Source organism: Thermobia domestica, chromosome 13 (genome assembly GCF_964235325.1).
Source record: "Thermobia domestica chromosome 13, izTheDome1.hap1.1, whole genome shotgun sequence".
Lineage (NCBI taxonomy): Eukaryota > Metazoa > Arthropoda > Insecta > Zygentoma > Lepismatidae > Thermobia > Thermobia domestica.
In genome coordinates this window covers 69,829,199-69,848,805 of record NC_137466.1, presented here as the reverse complement: position 1 = coordinate 69,848,805, position 19,607 = coordinate 69,829,199, and the positions used below count along the sequence as shown (strand labels likewise).

The 19,607-nt window shown below is 36.6% G+C and overlaps 1 protein-coding gene across 3 annotated transcripts in view; it reads left to right on the top strand.

The window, feature by feature from the left end:
- LOC145668218 (putative helicase mov-10-B.1) overlaps positions 1-19,607 on the top strand; it is a 205,182-nt gene that overhangs the window by 117,164 nt on the left and 68,411 nt on the right. For all 3 annotated transcript variants that reach the window (XM_081735871.1, XM_081735870.1, XM_081735869.1), the window contains exons 12-13: positions 7,176-7,312; positions 15,754-15,870. In XM_081735871.1, coding sequence (XP_081591997.1) covers positions 7,176-7,312; positions 15,754-15,870 — 254 coding nt within the window. The remainder of the gene's footprint in view (positions 1-7,175; positions 7,313-15,753; positions 15,871-19,607) is intronic.

The window sequence follows — 19,607 nt, the reverse complement described above, 5'->3', positions numbered from 1 at the left end:
CTGAACCATTGGAAAAGTTTCCGGTGCAGAGTTGTCGAGTTTCAAACAAAACTTTGATTGTGTATCTTTCAGTGAATGCTACATCGCAACTTGTACAAGAGACGAAATATATGTCTACGAAATCGGTCGTCTTTCATCTCCGAGAGCTCGGAGATAACTGATCAAGCACTCGCTTGGTAGTTGAGTTACACCCCATCGATCCTGGTGGATAGAGCGCGCTGCAACATACCGTCGCTTTACAAAGGACGCAGGAGGACATTACTTTCTGTACAGACCTTGTATTGCAAGAAAGAGTGCGAAGCACTAAATTTTTAGAGGTAACAGAAAGTCTGTTCTTCATATTTGTTGCTGGGAAGAACACACAAGATCGTAGTTAATCACAAAAGACTTAAAAGTCGCTATTTGAGAGCAAGAACCTTCAACATTGGTTTCTGCCCCATACACTGAATACGTAATGCTATTTTCGTAGGAAATTTGATGTAGTTTATTTTTTTGCTTGAAATCTTTTTTCTAGACCCCACAATTTTTTAGATATTAAAGAAAAAAAAACTTTAACATAAATAACTTCCATTAAACTGCTCCTTCTCCACTGCCCACAGACCCTGTAATTTGGAAGGCTTTTAGTATGTTGTTTAGGGCACTCCCTCCTCCAACTGTCAAATTTTGAATCTCTGTAATCAGTTCTTTTTTTGGCCTTCATTGACTTAAGGAGCTTTGCAATATATATATATATAATGTCACTACTATATTACTGACGTCACGAAAAAGATAAATCAGGAAAAAGTAAGAAAGTCGTTAAATTATCTGTGGGATTGCATCTGTGTCGAATGAAATGTGAGTGTATCCTTGCATGTTACGAATATATATAATATACAACAGTCATAAAGAATATGGGAAACTGACACTTCTGACACTGACTCCATTTTTTTGGAGTATGTTTCATGAAACAAATATATCATAAGTTCTGTTGTTTCGCTAAACCCTTTATCTGATAAAAAGGAAAAGGAGTTTTTACGTTGTTTTTTTTTGTGTTGAAGCGTTTAGCAGAAGTAGTGCGTATAGTGTACCTTCTGATGTGATGTTTTCACGGTTTTCCACTAATTTGCGTTGTATTTTCGTGTCGGTATTCCTTTGTTCCAGCGTATATGCAACAAGGACAATGCAGAGGAATTTTGTATATCTATAATAGTAGAGTAAACCACAGAGGTTCTAATGACACGCTTGTGTTAAGGAACATGTTAGGGATGATAAAGCAGAAATTCTGGTGTGTCCAAAGATTTAAGTCAATACAAAATAAGTTTCAAAAAATTTATTAGGACCAAAAATGAAGTTGGAAAACTCGTATTTGAAAAGTTCGTTTATTCATTAAAAAAAAAAAAAAAAAAAAAGGATAATTAAGTTAAAGAATGGGAAGAGTAATTACAAAATTTGCATTGCATTGGCATAATAATAAAAATACTAATGAGTTGGCAGCCTTCTATCAAAAACAAAAGAATGCACAAATTAATCCCCACAGTGTATCCATCATTTGATGTGTGATCCAAGTTTCTTTTCGACAGCGTCCTCCAGGTGCTTTTCCCTGGTATGTCCATTTGTTTTGTTTATCCGGATGTTTTTACTTTTTGTCTCCTGTTTTTATCCTTCGCAACCAAAACTCAATGGAGAGTCGAAGCTCGGAAGTGCATTTAGTATTTAGAAATTGCACAAACCTGTGAATAGAATAAACCAAGTAACGAGGTCTCCTCACCACGATCTCTTTGAAACATGGTTATCTAACAAAATCTACCTTAGATCGATTTAAAAAAAATCAAGTAACATTCATTATTTGATAAAATATAACACAAAATTCTGCTATATAAGCTTGAGGAATGTAGCTATTTAGGTAACATAAAATATTCTGTCCAAAATTGGAAACGTTCGAAGTGAATGCCACAAGGATCGGTCCTAGGGCCAATTACATTTTAAATATTTTAAATATATGAAAATGGTTGATTCTTCGTCTAGTAGCAATTGCCAGAGTTTGGTGAGAGGAGAGGATTACAAAAAGATTTCGTCCAAAGCTTTTCCCGGGAGGAGAGTTTCTAGTATCGCTGCTACGTTCCCTCTTTGCACAGCCATACTTATTCTTTGTATAAGATAGGATGAAGCTCGGGTGTCGCCTGTGTTAAGTTATGCGATATCCAACTTCATTAATAAAGTTTAGACCTTCCTGACCCCAAGAGCCGCAAGTTTCAATGGCTATGGTAACGAAGTGGTATTTGTCCAAGAGGAGATTATATTTTCGTCTCTTTTCATATTCTCTGCGAGTTGCAACCGTCCCAGCTTTTGTGGAAGATGAAGGAAGATTAGAGGGGGCTAGTGTATTGGTACAAGTGAAATCTCATATTAAAGCCTTCCCTAGTTTCCAAGGCATCAAAGACATTCCGTCAGGTCTCTTACCATCAGAGCGACTACACCCCATTGGCTCTCTCACGGAAGGCGTTCCTTAGGAAATGAGGGCTCTCATAATGAGATCGTTAACAGTGGAGTGTCGAGAGTATCTGCCAGCACTGTGAACACATGATAGGCCATGTATACCTTTCTTATCCACTAAACTTCCGCGAACAGGGCACTGGTGTTGTTCACAGACATCTGCTCCCAAACGTAACGCACAAGCGATTCGAAAACTTTCGTCGGGAAGATGCAGCCCTACGGATGAAGATGGGATAGTTTGTAACCAGGCACCTGCTTCAGGGGAAGAAGTAGCAAGAAGACGTGCCTTATCCTCAGGATTGGTGGAGAACTGAAGAATAGAAGATAATCTGGAGTCTATAAGAGGAGCGTCTCATGAAGTTTGAAAACTTCTCTTGTCAAGGTCGGGTAGATCTAGTCCGCCGCACGATATCCACTACGAGATACAATCATTTATCTCAGCTTCTGAATCCTGATGAATATCCTGGCGAAGAAAAGTGATCAAAGGCATAGAGCTATACATGAGTGAAAGGAAAGATGGAGTAGCCAAGTAAAGGGCTCGACGAATTCCTAGACCTCCGTGATCCACTGGGAGAGATGCTTGTAGCCATGAGTTATCTGGGAGAGATTCTAGGCCAAGTCGGATGGATTCATCGTATTGTTCCAGAAGATCTGTCTCACGCCAGGATGGTGAACTACGAAGGAAATATAACAGTCTAGGAATGGCTAGTGAGGCCCTTAGGAGATAAAAAGCAGAGTGGGTAGATATCTTAGATAGGCGAGTGCTAACTTAGATATTTTGTCCAATAACAAAATGCGTCGAGTATCAGTGTAGCGCTGCACCTAAAAGGGAGACTCTGTCGGATGGTGTAAGTTGAATTCCAGGTGCAGCTTCGTTGAAAAGGGAGTAAAGGGTGTTAGCCTGTTCGTTTGAGACTCCCAGGAAACCGACTTCACATTTGCAGAAATTGAGGTGTAATCCAATGTCACGAGATTGAGTACGAATCTTTGACAAAGCTTCGAGGACATCTTCCTTGTCTCCAGCTATAGTCCCATCGTCAAGGTACCAAATGTGTAATTCAGTACTGATATTTCTGACAATAGATTGAAGTGTTAACGCAAATAAAGCAGGTCCTAGGGGGTCTCCTTGTTGAGCACCTCGCTGGGAGAGTATATCTTCACCAAAAAATAAATGACTAGGCTGTGAGTAGCACTAATGTATGAAGGCGTATATATAAAGAAAGTGCGTTTTTACAGCTGTAAGCATAGAGTCTCTGTTGATTTCGTTGATTGCATCCCGGAAATCTAGTTTCAAGAAAATTTTCTCTTGTTTGTAGGGTTGAAAGTAATATAGTCGGGCGACATGGGCTATGAGGAACGCACACTCCCAACTGATGTGGTGACAAGAAAGTAGATAACGGTTCCCTAATTCTTTGGCATATTATCTTAGCTGATAGCCGTCTCCAAACGTTACCGACAGCGATGGGGAGTATATCACCACCTTTCTTCCTTAACGCTATAAGCGACGCTCCGAAAAATAGTGATCTGATTTCTGTAGGTACGTTTCCAGTGAGGATTATGTGAAGAAAATCACTGATAGTGCTTAACAGACGGTCTCTAGAATCAATGTCCTGGCACAGCAAAAGATCCTTGAGAATGGAAGGGCGTAAACTGTCCATACCTCCTGCAGAGTCGGAAGGGAAGGATCGAAGAGCTTTCTGTACTTCTTTGACAAACTCTAGGGACGGCTGGAGCGTTGTCAATGAGTGCAGAGGGTGTGAAAGTATAGCTGTGTGTAGGGTGTTTGTTGCGTAATGCATCTATCACTGTAGCTTCTGGAGTCGCCAAAGTGTCATCAGAGATGAGGAGTCTGACTGCTCCATGGACATCGCAGTCGGAAAGTTTGTTCTCGATAACCTTGATGTTGAAAGAGATTGGGTCTGTCGCTCGGCGAGGTTTGGAGGGTCGTTAGTGGCGATAAAGAAGGGCATCGCAGCGAGAATTAGTCCAACTTGTGATTCTTTGTTTCACCCATGTAGTGAGATTGGACACTTTGTTCGTTCTTGTTGGTAAACAAAGAGTTACGTAGGGGAAGAAGAGCTCCTTCCACGATTGCAAGCTATTAGTAGATATAATATTCTGCAGAACGTGACAGAGGGAGTCAGCCAACGCTGGTCTAGCTCCTCGAGGAACTCTACGAAGAATAGGAGTTATGGACTTGAGTTTTGCGAGGAGGATGTTGTGTTGTATGCTTCAATCGACATCTCGTTGGGGCTAAAAATACAATTGCTCAAGGTAGAATTGTGTGAAGAAGGTGAAAGCATGGTAGTGACATTGGACGATGAGGGTTTGGCTTTAGTACTAGTGAGATGGCACTTACAGTTGTGGATTGCTAGGCCTCTTGCATTGAGTAATTGTTTGTTGCACTGAGAACACACTGAATCATCATGTATAGGTGCACCAGCAGTATTGAAATTATGAATGCCCGGGTCATCATTATAGTTGGCAATGGCACAGAGTGGTCGACATTGTCGGGCATGGCGCTAGTATCGTGTCCGGTCGACAAATTAAACAAACGGTAGGTAAAGTAAACATTCATGTTTGAAACCGTTCAACCATAGAATATATCTTGCATAAGTGTTTATACTAATCAATCATGACATTGTTAATCAAGAGTAAATATTTCTGTTGCTGAAATACGTCGATCACATGAAAAAAATAAAAATAAGAAACTGTTACTCTCTTCTTAGACTTGATGAATGTAGCCAATAGCAGTAGATTGAATGCTTTGTGATTCTTTCAATCCGGTAATCTTTCACCATTTTTGTTAATGAACTAAATGCTATCGTAATGAAAGGAAGAAACAGTCGATTTTTTTTACACACCAAACCCCTCTATAGGTGCGAATTCTATAACACTCAGAGTGAAAAAGGGACTGAGTGGATCGGAACTCGAACCCGGGACCTCCAGCATACAGTGCCGATGCGTTAACAACTACGCCACCCAGTCCGCTTCCCAGAACAGCCACTCTCGAGGTCGGTGCTCCCATCTCGGACCACGTTGGTTGTTGCTGTAATTGGAGAATTCTATGTTCATATACCGAGCACCTTTTATGGCGGTTGCGATTTCATATATACTAATGAAAGGAGGAAATAACAAACTTTTTATTACAGCAGAATCCTCTATAGGTGCGAATTGTATTGTATAACGCACAAAGAGTAAACTCTTTTCATTAGTATAACTATATAACTCTTCCTTTCATTAGTATATAGTCCATAGGATTGTCCAATCACAGCAGGGGAGGGGGTCTGTGATACAACCCACGTAGTCCGAGATGAAAGCACCGACCTCGAGAGTGGAAGAGTGAGTGGCTGTTCTGGGAAGCGGACTGGGTGGTGTAATGGTTAAAGAATCGGCACGGTATGCTGAAGGTTCAGAGTTCGAGTCCCGGTCCAATTAATCACTTTCACTCTGTGTTATATGCTATAGCTTGCTATATTTCCAATCGCTTTTTGAAAATAGTGTGAGAGTTTCGTTAAAATAGTTAACTGATAGTTTCGGGTATAGCGGAGAGGAAATTTGGTCAATGTTACTATAATAAAACAGTGTTTCTGCAGACTTGGAAAGACAGGGCAAAGACATTTGATCAGGGAAGCATATGAGTAGTCAGGAAAATGTGTATCTTACGAATATACACCAAAAATAGGCTACAGCAGACTGTTAGTAGGTAGCAAATGCGTATTTAAAAATTACTAATGAATTTAGATGAGCTGGCCTATAGCTTAAGTAGTGTGTCTGTCAATCCAGCGATCCGTTTTCAATCCCTGATGGGTGTAGGAGTTCCTCACTTCGGCTACTAGTCCCGGAGGTGCTCAGCCTCGGAAAACGAGCACCGAGGCCAACCGTGGGGACAACAAAAACAAAAGTAGAAACCGAATTAAAAATCTACTTGAAGAGGAAAAGAGAGAGTAAGATAAGAAATAGACTTCATTCAATTAAACATTTAAAATAAGTACAGTGATACTTCAGGTCACGAACAAATCAGTCCACTAACACAATTTTCAAACAAATTTTGACTCTTCCCGCGAACAGTGCCTCAGTGCACAAACATACACACGTGGCTTTGATAGCGTTTTCGGCTCGCTAACCGCAATACCGGGAATATCACAAAGTTGTCCAGCACTGTTTATGGAATGGGGTTTTCCTTCAGAGAGAGAGTTTTCCTCCTCTACTTTCAATTATCAACTACAAAGGTAAAGTTGTACTTTATATTTTATATTATATGTGTATTTTTGCCACAAATAAATTTATACAGAAGTCTAGAAAGATTTTCTGGAGCGGGCTAACGAGTTAAATGAATTTACATTAATTTCAATTGTAAAAATTCAGTTCGCAAACAAAGTTAAAGAATGAATTGAATTTTAAGTCTACGAAACAGATTGAATTTAAACAATAGCAATTTAAACAAAAATATTAAAATATGATATAAACACTTGTAGGGAGGTTTATACTGTATATATTTCTTTATAACTAAGCATTAAATTGCAATATTAAAAATAACCTGAAAAGATAGAATATAGAAGTGAGATATAGTCGACTATAAGGGACGGAGGAACTCGTAATCGTAGAAAACAACTAGTAATCTATTTCAAGCCAAGAATTTTATATATATATATATATATATATATATATATATAAAATATACGTACGTTTTCTCTTTATAGGTGAAAAAGGTATTTGAGAAGTCTCGCATCCTTGTGTGCTCCTCTTCAAATGCAGCGTGTGATCTTCTTACGCGTTTGCTTGGCCCTAAATTGGAGAAAAAGGAAATTCTTAGATTACATTCTTCAACACGTGATTGGTAAGCGTATTTAAAATTTCTTACTGTAAATCTAGTTTAATATTTCGTGAAGTCTGGTTCTCGCTAGTTCTTGTGGAGTGTCCTTCTGTAAGGAAGAGAGAGTTTTCGTGATTAGAACTTCTATTTGTAACAAGGACAATTCGGATACTATTCCTAGTGGCTATTTCCCGCTGGTCTAGTGGCTAGCGCGTGTACCTTCTGTGCATATGCTCTTGAGTTCAATTTGCGGTGGGAGAGACAAAAAATCTAATTTCACCTGTCGAAAGACAGAAAGATGGACATGCTGTTCTATAAATCTCCTCATTCTTATGCATAGCATACTTTAGGAGTCTGTTAATTTAATGTAGAAAAATAAGGCTATTTATTGATTATTTATTGTGATAATGATAACTTAGAAAAATCATGGAATGTTTTCAGAGAAAACCACTAATTTGTAAATTAAATCTGTCTTGGTAAATAGTAATAATGTATATTATAAAATTGAAAGTAACTGTTTGTGACTCTTAATCTCTTGAACCGTCCGACCGATCTCAATCAAATTTTTGACATAGATGCGGTTCTGATCTGGGAGTGTTTTTAGCTGTTCACTTTGACGATCGAACTTTGGGAAACGGGAGGGGGAGGTAGAAAAAAGTAAAACTTGACTCTTGAACCACCAGACCGATCTCGATGAAATTTTCAACATAGATTATATTCAGGACTGGAAAGTTTTTTTATATTTTCTCTTTAACGGTAGAACCTACGAGCGGGGAAGGGGAGGGGGAGATATGTATATAAAAATGAATAAAACTTAACTCTTGATACACTTGATTAACCTTTTAACATAGATGATGTTCGGGCCTGAGATGGTTTTGTCATATCACTTTGACGTTGCAGCTTAGGGGAGGGGGTAGGAACATTTATCGAAAATGACTGATATTAGTGTCGAATCTATAGTTTTCAGGGTGGATTAGATGCACAGTGACACTTCTGATGCCGTTTAAATCTAAATTCAAACCTGTAACTTGGGAGAGGGGGAAGGATATATATATATATATATATATATATATATATATATATAAAATATAAAATTTGGTCGAAATTACCAATATCAGTGTCGATACATAGCTTTTGAGATTGCCGTGAAGAACAGTGATAATTTCGATGCCGTTTAAATCTAAATTCAGTCACGTAACATGGGAGAGAGGAGGAGAGAGAAATATAAAAATTATCGAAAATGACCGATATCAGAGAGCGCTTTAGTAATAGTAAAAAGTGACTGTTTAATGGAACACATTACTATATTTTTTTCTTAATTTAACCCGGCGAAGCGGCTAATTGATGCTAGTAATAGATAAAAATAAGAAAACTAAAGATTAGATATAATCTTCTGTGTATGATATAACTTAAACTACGTAATTTCGAAAGAGTATGCTTGACTTTTTTATTTATTTATTTTTTTTTTATTTTAATTTTTTTTTTTAATCTGTAACTAAGTATAGATTGACATTCAAAAATCCGGCTATCTCCGGACCTGACAAGTGAAGGAATTTGGACGATTATAGGGGCTTGTGTATATTTAACGGAGTCCTTTAAAGAAAGTAAGTTACATAATAAATGAAAAGCAAATGAAATTTTAATGTACACCAACTAAATGAAATAGTTGTGGAGAATGTTAGTTCAACTGAATAAAACAGTTTATGCCATCTGTTTTCGTTGGTGAATCCATAATCGGATTAGACCAGCAGCAAATGTATAATCAAATGAAACGAAATTAGTAGGTGCAAGCAAAACCCAACAACTAGTTATTAACTGCAGCGCCGTCAAAATTTAAGTGGCATCTCCAGAAAAGAGATGATCTCCAGCACAGTAAATTTGAAAATGCACTCCGAAATCCATGCCGGGTACTTGAGGAAGGCAAGAATAGTACATAGAACTGTGTACGATGAAAGTATTTATTCTGTAAACTGGCAGGTACTTACCAAACCAGAAATAAGAGATAATTGTTGCTCTCAGGTAGATAGATAATGTAGCTGCGTAGTTGATGGTAGAATACACCAAACTGAAGTGTTAACTAAATCAGAGCATAAGAATGGCATTGTGAATTTGAGAATTAAAGAATCAGAATAAATAGACAGGAAAGACAAACAACATAAAAAGAGAATCGAACTTTATTTGCAAGAGAATCAAGGAAATGTAAGACGTCTGTGCTGTGAAAGAAATTGTAGATACGCATGTTATAACCGTTATAACTTCTTCACTCATGATCCAATAATTTTGTCAATATAAAATATGATTGTAAATCTTTCCGTATAATTCGTTTTGCGTTAACTTTGGATCATTTGACCGTGAGAGGAAGAGGTGAAACAAACAAAAGGATTTATTTTTATTTTTGTGTTTTATTTTTGTGTTTTATTTTTGTTTAAGTGTGTGCTTTAAATGTTGCATTGCTGAAGTACAAAAGGAAGTCGAAAAATTCATTTTCCCTCTTTTTTTAATTATTATTATTATTATTATTATTATTATTATTATTATTATTATTATTTATTATTTATTATTTATTATTTGAAAAAGCCTAACGCAATGGGGTAAACGAGACCTCGGCTTAACACAAAAACCATCTGTACACCATTGGGAGACGTATGACCAAATATTCTAACGGGAGCTATCTCAATGTTAGGAGAAAACTCGTGTGAGTGGACCATTTTGCACCCATCAAGTATGGACATTAGAACAATCAATGTTTAGTTGTATTATCAGACACCGGCAAGACTGAAGCGTACTGTTCACAGGAGGTAGCCTGGTGTTCTGACGTCCGGCGTTTCCCGTGTTGGACGACAATGCGAGACCACATTCGGCGGCGGCGACACAAAACGATCTTGCCCCTCACAGCTAGGAGTATCTTCCGATCCTCAGTATAGTTCCTACTTTAAGAGCAGTGATTTCCATTTGTTTTCTGGATTGGAAAAGGCTTTTGCGGAGGACAACTTTGACCAATGACAAAGTGAAGATACCCGTAAAGTAATTTTTCCGTATGCAGGACACACATTTTTCCCCAGAGAGGCTTTAAACCTTGTAAAACAGTACAACACATGCATCTACGTCCTTGGTTCTTACTTGCAAAAATGTAATAAGCCTTGTCCTTTATTTTGTTTGTATACTGTTTGTCTTACATGAACTGCCTGTCCTTATCAACATACCCTTGTAATTAATCAGATCAATATATTTTAGATAATAAATTAGTGATTTATTTAAGACCTTGGAAAAAGATAAAACTCTACTGGGAAACCTAATTGTATATAATAATAACTAGCAGAAGTGCTCGTTCTTAACATCGTTACAATAACAGGGTGTCTGTCGGTCACGAATGTCACGAAAAAGTCACGAAATCAGAAAACTGTCATGAAAGTCACGAAATTTAGCTTTTGGGTCTTTTTTGCTTTTAACTGTGCAAAAGTAAGTACAGATTAGAGAATTTTGTTATATAAAACGTCAAAATTCACCACCAAAAATGTCTATAGTCGGCTTTAGACGTTATCAAATGGCAAGCAAAGTACGTTTCTATCGCATGAATGAAAATTCGGCCTAATTCGCATCCAAATTCGCTCTTGAAAATGTTAGGAAATTTTATAATTTGGTAAAGAAAAGTCACGAAATTTCATTGTGGAATTTTAGTAGACACCCTGAATAAAGTTCAATGAACATAAAAGCGAAACATTGTGATATTGTAACAGGACGCAAAATTTCGGTCAGACGCACTCACCAATCCAAAAAGGATGGTCGCCAGTATCTATCACGTACAAATTATATAATCTCCGCCCCCCCCCCCCCCCCCAACACGGCCTTTGGTTTGACACAGAAAGAGATTACATCAGGGTATAAAATTTCAAAACCAGACAATTAGATTCAGGATAATGACTTTTGAATTGGATAATTCATATACATGTTAAATAGCTTCATATACATGATAAAAAATATCTTAAGACTTCACGTTTGTGTAACGCGCTCTCTCTCTGCACTGAAGTACCAGTTGTTGGTTGCTGTTTTTGCATCAAAGTTTAAGTAAAGGGCCATTGATGGAAATTGTCAACAAATCATCCAGTGTGTCAGTCTTCAGTGAATTCCTGTAAGCAGTCTCAACAAAGTTGAGACTCCTGAAGCCTCTTTCACAGGTAAAACTGCACAGAATATGACAATTGCAAGCAAATTTGGGAATCTCGTAATGAAGTTTTCACTGTAAATCATCTTCAGTGTCTGATTCAGCGTCAATGAAGAAAACAGAAGTTTATATGGTTCATTCCCGTTCTACTTAAAGACCCTCCAGCACTTTGTAGAAAATATTTTCAACTATCTTATCTTTATGCAGAACGGGAATTCCCGTTCTGCATAATCTTTGGAGAGAGGGAATTTTATGCGGAGAGTGATCATTTAGGGAAATGCAGCAGCGAAATACTTGACTCCTAGCGAGTTTTTATGCATATTGGAACTCATGCATATAATGGGTGAATAACAATGGCCAGGACAAAATCTAAGCGGTCAAAATCCAACTAAAATTCTGACGAGACGGACAAATCGAAGGAATAGAATCATATGAGTATGCATTGGATGTACCCAGTGCACCCCCCATATGATTATTTTTTTCCTTCAATTGTCATATAGTTTATAATGTTATCTGTAATTTTTTTCAATGTACTATTTTTTTTTTTCTTTTTGAAACTCTGAAAACCCAATAAAACGTAAAATTGTTATAATAAAAGGGCAGATTGGCTTTAGTTTCACACACACCCATATTGGGTACTCCTATTTATTATACATTTAATATACGTTGAGCATGTCACTGTAAAACCATTCACTCTAATTACGAAAAGTAACTCTGATGTTCTTTTTTGGATTTTTAAAATAAATGTTCATCCGTATGAGGTAGCATATAACAGTATTTTATTTTGAGTGTTGTATAAATATTTATTTATTTTAATTAATTCTGGAATATTGATCTTTTTTTTAATTTTAATTTTCTTTATAACAAATATCAAAATGTGAAATATATATACTTATTATAACAGTCTTACGTGTTTTATTGGGTTTTCAATATTTTAAGAAAATGTTATTTCAATAAAGTGAAGAATTGCATATAATATTTTAGATGCATGACAGTTGAAAAAAAAATAATCATCCGTTTATTAGGCTGCGGCTATGATTCTGTCCTCCGTTTTGTCAGAATTTTCCGTGGATTTTGACCTGCATTCCTAATAATCTGTTTAGGAATTCTAACAGATTCTCTAAGAATAACAACATATATCTTCAAGTTTCATTATAAATTTTAGTTATTCCACTTGTTCTCGGAAAAATGACACGGGCACAGTTCTGTTATTAACAGCGTTATTCGCATCTACTTTAGTAAAGATGAATATTATTATTATTATTTTAAATACCTGGAAGGAAATGGAAAATTGATTTACTCTGTAAGAAAACTCGTTTGATATGATTACTGAAATGAACACAAAACAAACTTACTTCAGTCTAATATCAAGTCATTTCACAACAAAAATTCATTCGGATTTCCAGTAATTTATTTCCAGCATGCTAGGGCTCGCAGTATTTAAAAGGTACTACAGTTAACATCCTCATGATATGTTTGGTCATATATTAACCCATTAGTGCATATGATCCGAAAAATCGGATGTTGTGTTAATCACCTTTTAATTCATTATAACCTCACATCCAGAACTTTTGCGAACAAAACATTGTTACCCGATCCTTTAACAGTCGTGAAAGGGTGTTATTGTTGCACTTTGGTTTTACAGGCCAAATCCTTCAAAGCGGCCATTGTTATTGAAATATTACTATGTTTCAAGTACATGACTGTTAAAGAAATGTGAATTCGTTGTCAATAACTAAAAGCGTTAACCAAAGTAACCAAGCGATAATGTTGTATGAAGAATAAAATATTTATTATACAAACATTGGTGAAATATAGACCTACTAGTCAAGTATTTCCCGTGCATGTAATATTTTTATGGCGGTTGCAGTCCACTACAATCGAAAATTTCAGGTAGAATCCGCTACAGTCGTTTAAAGTGCTCTAAACATACCCCAAAATAACAAATTGTAATGAAATATTACCTCTACGGAATTTCATGCATTAATGGGTTAAGCAAACAATGCAAGAGGATGCATAAGGTGATCCTTAAGAAATAGTCGTAGTATTCTACATCACAACTCCTTTTTCGGCATCACCTTATCAGCTGATGTGTCTTCCGTAAATAATATCAATACCACATATTGAAATACTTGTATGTTTTTGTAGAATTTTAATCAAATCAAAATGTCAGATAATCGGGGAGGAAAGGGATTTATAAGATGTTTCCGGTTGCTACTTTTGAAGCTAATTGCATACTGGGATCACCAGTAGCCAATCAGCGTTCAGAACGTGAAGCTTCTATGTTGGAAGTAGGAAAGAAGCCGAAGGAACGAAAGCGAGTTGAACAGAAAATCAAATCATTGAGAAGAAAGCTGGAGTCACGTGTAATAGACTTGGTGACTTACGTAAATATGGTTACATACTGTTTACATTTAGAATAATGATGATGAGATCTTGTTTCAAATTGTGTTGGCAATATTGACGATATGTAGTATTTAGTATTGCTAGTATTTACATTAACAATATTAACAATATAAGCATATATGACATATTGCGTCTGAAATCTGAATAAACTTTTGTTGTGAAATGACTTGATATTAGACCGAAGTAAGTTTATTTTATGCTTGTTTCAGTTACAATGTCAAAACAAATTTCTTATAACTGAGTCAATCAATTTTCCATTTCCCTGCAGGTATTAAAAAAATAAATTCATCTTTACTAAAGTAGATGTGAATAACGCTGCTAATAACAGAATTGCACCTATCCATTTTTTTCGAGAAGAAGTAGAATAACATGTAAAACGTATGATGAAACTTGAACTTTGTTATTCTTCTAACAGAATCTGTTAGAATTGCTAAACAAAAACTCTCTAGAGAAAATCTTCCTGCACAGAATTCCCTATCTCGAAAGATTATCGGAATTCCCGTTCTGCCTAAAGACAAGATCATTTAAAATATTTTTTGCAAAGTGCTGGAGGCCCTTTAGGCAGGACGGGAAGACACCGTTTATATTCTGCCCACTTTGCCAAACATCTCTCGCGTTGACGTGCCAGGAGGCAAGCCATTTCGATTGAGGATGGGGAAAGGACGCCCGTGTTCAGTGCCAATTATTTTCATGAGAAACAGAAACTGCGCAGCCCTGAGTTTAGGTAGAAACCATTCCTCCTGAACACTGGTCGCTAGCTCTAAATTTCTAGTCGCCAGTGGCGACCTGGCGACCGGAAATTTTGCGCCCTGATTGTAATATTGTTCGAATATTGTAAAAGTTGACCTGCTGTTTTTCTCTATTCGAATTTAACGCCTTGAAGTTAAACAAACCCATACACTGGGCATTTTCGGATTAAATAGTGAGAAATTTGAACTTTTATAAATTGCCCCCCCCCCCCTCTTCCGACTTTCCCCTCTTTAGGTGCGAAATCACTGAAACGCGTGATCAGTTATGTTTAATGAGAAGTTTATATATATATTTATAGAAGTTTTATCTTTCTAAGTTCAAAGATTTGTTAAATACACTATTCGAGTGGGAGAGGATGAATCCTCTTTACTCTCCTTGAAGGTATTTCCAAAAATATTTCCTCATCCCTAGCTTTCGTGATAAAATTAATTTTCTGTTCAAATTTCACGGTTTTGTGAATAGTAATATGGTCTGGGTGATGATGAGTCAATCACTTATACTCTTTTATATAGATAATGTGGTGGGAAGCTTCCATATCAAACCAATTTCAGGTATTTTCTGTACGCCCCTCAATCCCCAATTTAACTTCTACTGCTGGTCTCTCGGATGTCATCTCATGTTCTCAGTCCTAAATCAGCTGTATTATTAACAGTAAAGATGAGTGGAGTTTAGGTAGTCCATTTTAATATATTAATCTTTAATCCAAGACCCGAAAATTTCAGAAGGGCCCGTGAAGATTCACCTGCTATTTGTTCTCCTGTGGGATAATGCCTCATTTAATCTCATTTGCTGGTTCACTCTGTTAACCCTTCAACCTCACATTAGTGTATGCTTCTCAGCCTCACTTACTGTATTCTTTAACTTAATGAGAATGTTCACTAATATTGTATCATACGGATGAAAACCCTGACAAAGAATGCTAGAAACTATACATTGATCTCTGCGAAATACTACATCAAATTTTCTATCAGTTTATTGTGCCATATTTTGATGTACAGCCTGTAATAGAAAAAAAATAACATCTAATATACAGTTTTATATAAAATATGCCATTTTCTGTCATCGGTAGCTGGACATCGCTTTTGTTTGCTCCCTGTTGTACGTTTGTTCGACTGTTCATTCATAGCTATTTTGCTCCTGTTTTCAGGAATTCTATTCCAGACGATGTGAAACCATACAGTAATTATAAGGATGGTGATTTTTATTTTCCTCCGGATCTGCCCAAATACAGGATTGTTATATGTACTTTGATTGGGTCAGGAAGGTAAGTTGTTTCTATAATACTTTTCTTTTTTCTTTTTTTATTTTCGTTTGCTTGAATTACAAGAAAAGTAAAATGTGAGATGAGCATAATTTTCAGCATGGTTCCAGCAATTAAAATGATCTTGAATCGTAAGGGTCCTAGTTAAGACAGAATGTTGTTCCTTTGTGTGTTCTATGCTGCTTTTCATTAGATAGTATTGGAAATAAAAACGATTAAGATCTTGCTAGAGGGAGGTACTACTGTAAGTATTTCTACTTTGGTAGAACTCACAATAGGACTAGAGATGAGGGCCGTTCCATATTGATTTACACCATTCCAGGAGTCCATAGCTCTCCATTTGATTTGATATAACTACTGCTGAGATAAACATATTTTTACCGTTAAGTGGCAGGACAGGATAAAATCTTAATACATGTGAACCACTGTGCATTTCTCCCACTGCTGCTATTACGTGAGCTGACAGCATGAAGAGCAATCAGCAGGGACATTGCTATACGACTTGGTTTGTGTGGAAAGAAGGCCACGAAAAACAGTTTGCAACTTGAATGGATGGTTGAAAACAAGGTATACATTACGGAGAACAGAACCAATTTGGCAGGAAAGTGGCAGTACGACTTGGTTTGTGTGGAAAGAAGGCCACGAGAAACCGTTTGCAACTTGAATGGATGGTTGAAAACAAGGTATACATTACGGAGAACAGAACCAATTTGGCAGGAAAGTGGCAGTAACAATACCAGTCACAATCTTGCAAGCGGAGTGGCTTATTCAGGAAAACAGATCCATTGTGTTCTCGGAAAGGGACGCCTCAACGGGACTCGTCACAGCCACCCTGCATCGCACCATGGATAACTTTTAAAATGGAGCATATATTTCTGTTGCGCAGCGCTGTTTCTGCTGATCACTGTCCATGCTGTCCGCTCATGTACTGTCAACCGTGGGAGAAATAAACATTGGTTCACGTATTACGGTCCTCGCTCGTGTTTACACCTCATTGTAGAACTATGTACTGCATTTCAGCGAGTGTTATGCTAGGCCAAATAGCTGACCATGGATTCATGGAATGGAGGAATAATACATTAAGGAAGGCTCCTAGCATATTCCAATTGTACACATACTTCGAACTTAGTGAGGCTTCATATTTTACTATTTCTAAAGTCTTCCATAAAAGCAACACTTGCTAAACCAAGATTCTGCGAATCAAGAGAAATTCGAAAAATTAGAAATTCTACTTGTAGTCAAGAATATTTGCTATCCTACAGACCATGAAGACGTTCAGTCAGGATATGAGACCTAATTATTTCTTAATGGGGATTGTAAAAGAAGAAAATGTTGTAAATAAGGGTAGATTAAAATTTTCAATCTCATCTGTACAATGTTTCGTAAAAAAGCGATCTTGAACAAGCTTCAGTAACATTTGGTTGAAAACATAGACGAATGTTTTATTTTGTTAATTGCTCAAAGATCTCTATATAAATAGTTTGTAATCTTCTAAAACTTGAAGTATCAAAAGTCGTAGCACAAGTACAGAGAGAACGGGGATTAAATATAAGAAGCATTTTTGTGTGTGAAATTTTCTTTAAAAAAAAAGTAGCTATTTCCCCGATTCAGGATGAAGTCTGGAACATTAATTTTCATGTCCATTTAATAACAAAACAATCGTACTTGTTCAGTTTGTTCGACTTCAGTTCTGGTCTTTTGATTCCAGTTTACTGTATTAGTAAGTAGTAGTCATTGAAAAGGTGGCTACGAAATAATCAAGACTCTGGGGCAAGTTACTTTTTTCAGAATTCTAAAACATAAAATATGTCCCTTTCGAAATTGCTAGATATTTTCGAAAGTTATCTTTTGAGCATTAGTAAATAAATAAATTTAAAAAATCTAGTATAAAACTTAATTGAAAGCAACAATTTTAGAAGTATGCTCGATTTTTGTTGTTGTTGTGAAAATTGTTCACTTTTCGCTCCTTTGAAATTTGTTTCAACGTTGAGAAAAAAATATTATCCCTAGTTTCAGTACTTGATGAATATTATGTCGTATTATGCAATTATTATGTTTTGTAGGTAATAACAGTTTTATATCATATGTAAGACGGAGTATTTATTTAAGATTTTCCCAGACCGATTTACCGTTGATTGAGGTAAACGAAATTTGGTACAGACATTAGTCCTTCAGTACATTTGAAGCTCCAATAACCACACTTCCCATGCTTTATTCACTTGTGGAGACATTGTTTGTAGAATTCCGCAAATTCTTCCAGAAGCCATAACTTGACCTTAGAAATCAGTGTTCCATTGGTTTTGAAATGATTTTCCTTCAAAAATGAATTCATGGTTGGGAAGAGGTGGTCAGATGTTGCATTGTCAGGAAAATACGGGGTTGGGTAAGTATTTCATACCCAAAGGATCGTGCTTATCTGTGAACAACATGCAAGTTAAGAGCTGGAGCGTTATCGTGAAGGATACGAATACCTGTGATCAGCATTTCACATCTCTCAGTTATGATGGAATCCTGCAATTTCTGCAGCAGCAAAGCATAGTATGTCCCTATAGTGCTCCATGCTGGCCCCAAGGAACTGATTAACACGACCTTTTCCATTGAGGGTTGGACACGAGCTTTCTTTGGAGTGGAAAAGTAAATACTCTTCCATTGCTTTGACTGAACCTTAGTTTATGGGTCATAGTGATGGACCCATGTTTCATCTTGAGTTACTAACCTGTCAAAAAGTTCTTCTGGTTTTCGTGGTACAGGATCAAAAATTCCTGGGAGTAAGTGACTAGTTTCTGCCAGGGTTGGCTGGTTTAAACCAGCTGGTTTAAAAAAAAAATCAGCTGGTTTAAACCACAAAAAAAAAAAAAAAAAAAAAAACGAAAAATGTTTAAATCATGTGAACTTCATGGTGGCTTTTCCACATATCAAACCATCCGCATTACGTTTATCTACTTTTCACCTTTTAATCAAGGGGTCCCGTATTCAATTCTCGGTCGAACCACAACCCATCTTTCAAGTGTAAACCAAGTAGCGATTCGAGGTGTCTCTTTAAGTGAAAGTCTTCTCCGTGATAACGTTGGTATTTCATAATGATTTTAAGCCTAAACATACGAAATGAAACCAAATTATATATTTCTACTTGAATGAATCCCTGTTGTTTTATAAAGAAGCCAAGGTTGCTTAAACATATTGATAGAAATTGGCAAAATTTATCAACTGCCTACGTAGCTTCCAACATCAGCTTGGATTTGACTTTGTTTTAATTTTATTGAATGATATCTACATACCAAATTTGTAATTTAATACCTCAGTTTTAGCGTAGTGATTATGATACGTTGACCTTAAAATTTTACACACAAATACATTTAAATAACAGGATTTTCCCAATGGCTAAGGCGGGAGTTTCCCGATTTATATATAATTCTGGATAATGTTTTTACTTGTGTAACTGTTTATCTTTTTGTCCTGAAATGACTCTTGACAATTATTTTTAACAAGTAGGCCTATGTAAAGATCTGTACAACGTATTTTTATCACGGATCCTTCGTGAGTGAGTCGTCAATCGCATTTGTGACCAATTAGTCCCAGTTTCGTGTCCAAATGGACAATTTCTCTTGGATGTAAGCTGAGAAGCGGTTTGGATTCCGCTTGAAGGTTATGTGACCCCTTCCAGCATAACCTTGTTGTTGCATAATAACACCAAGGCGAAACAAACTAATTTCTGTCCATATCTAATATAAATACATTGA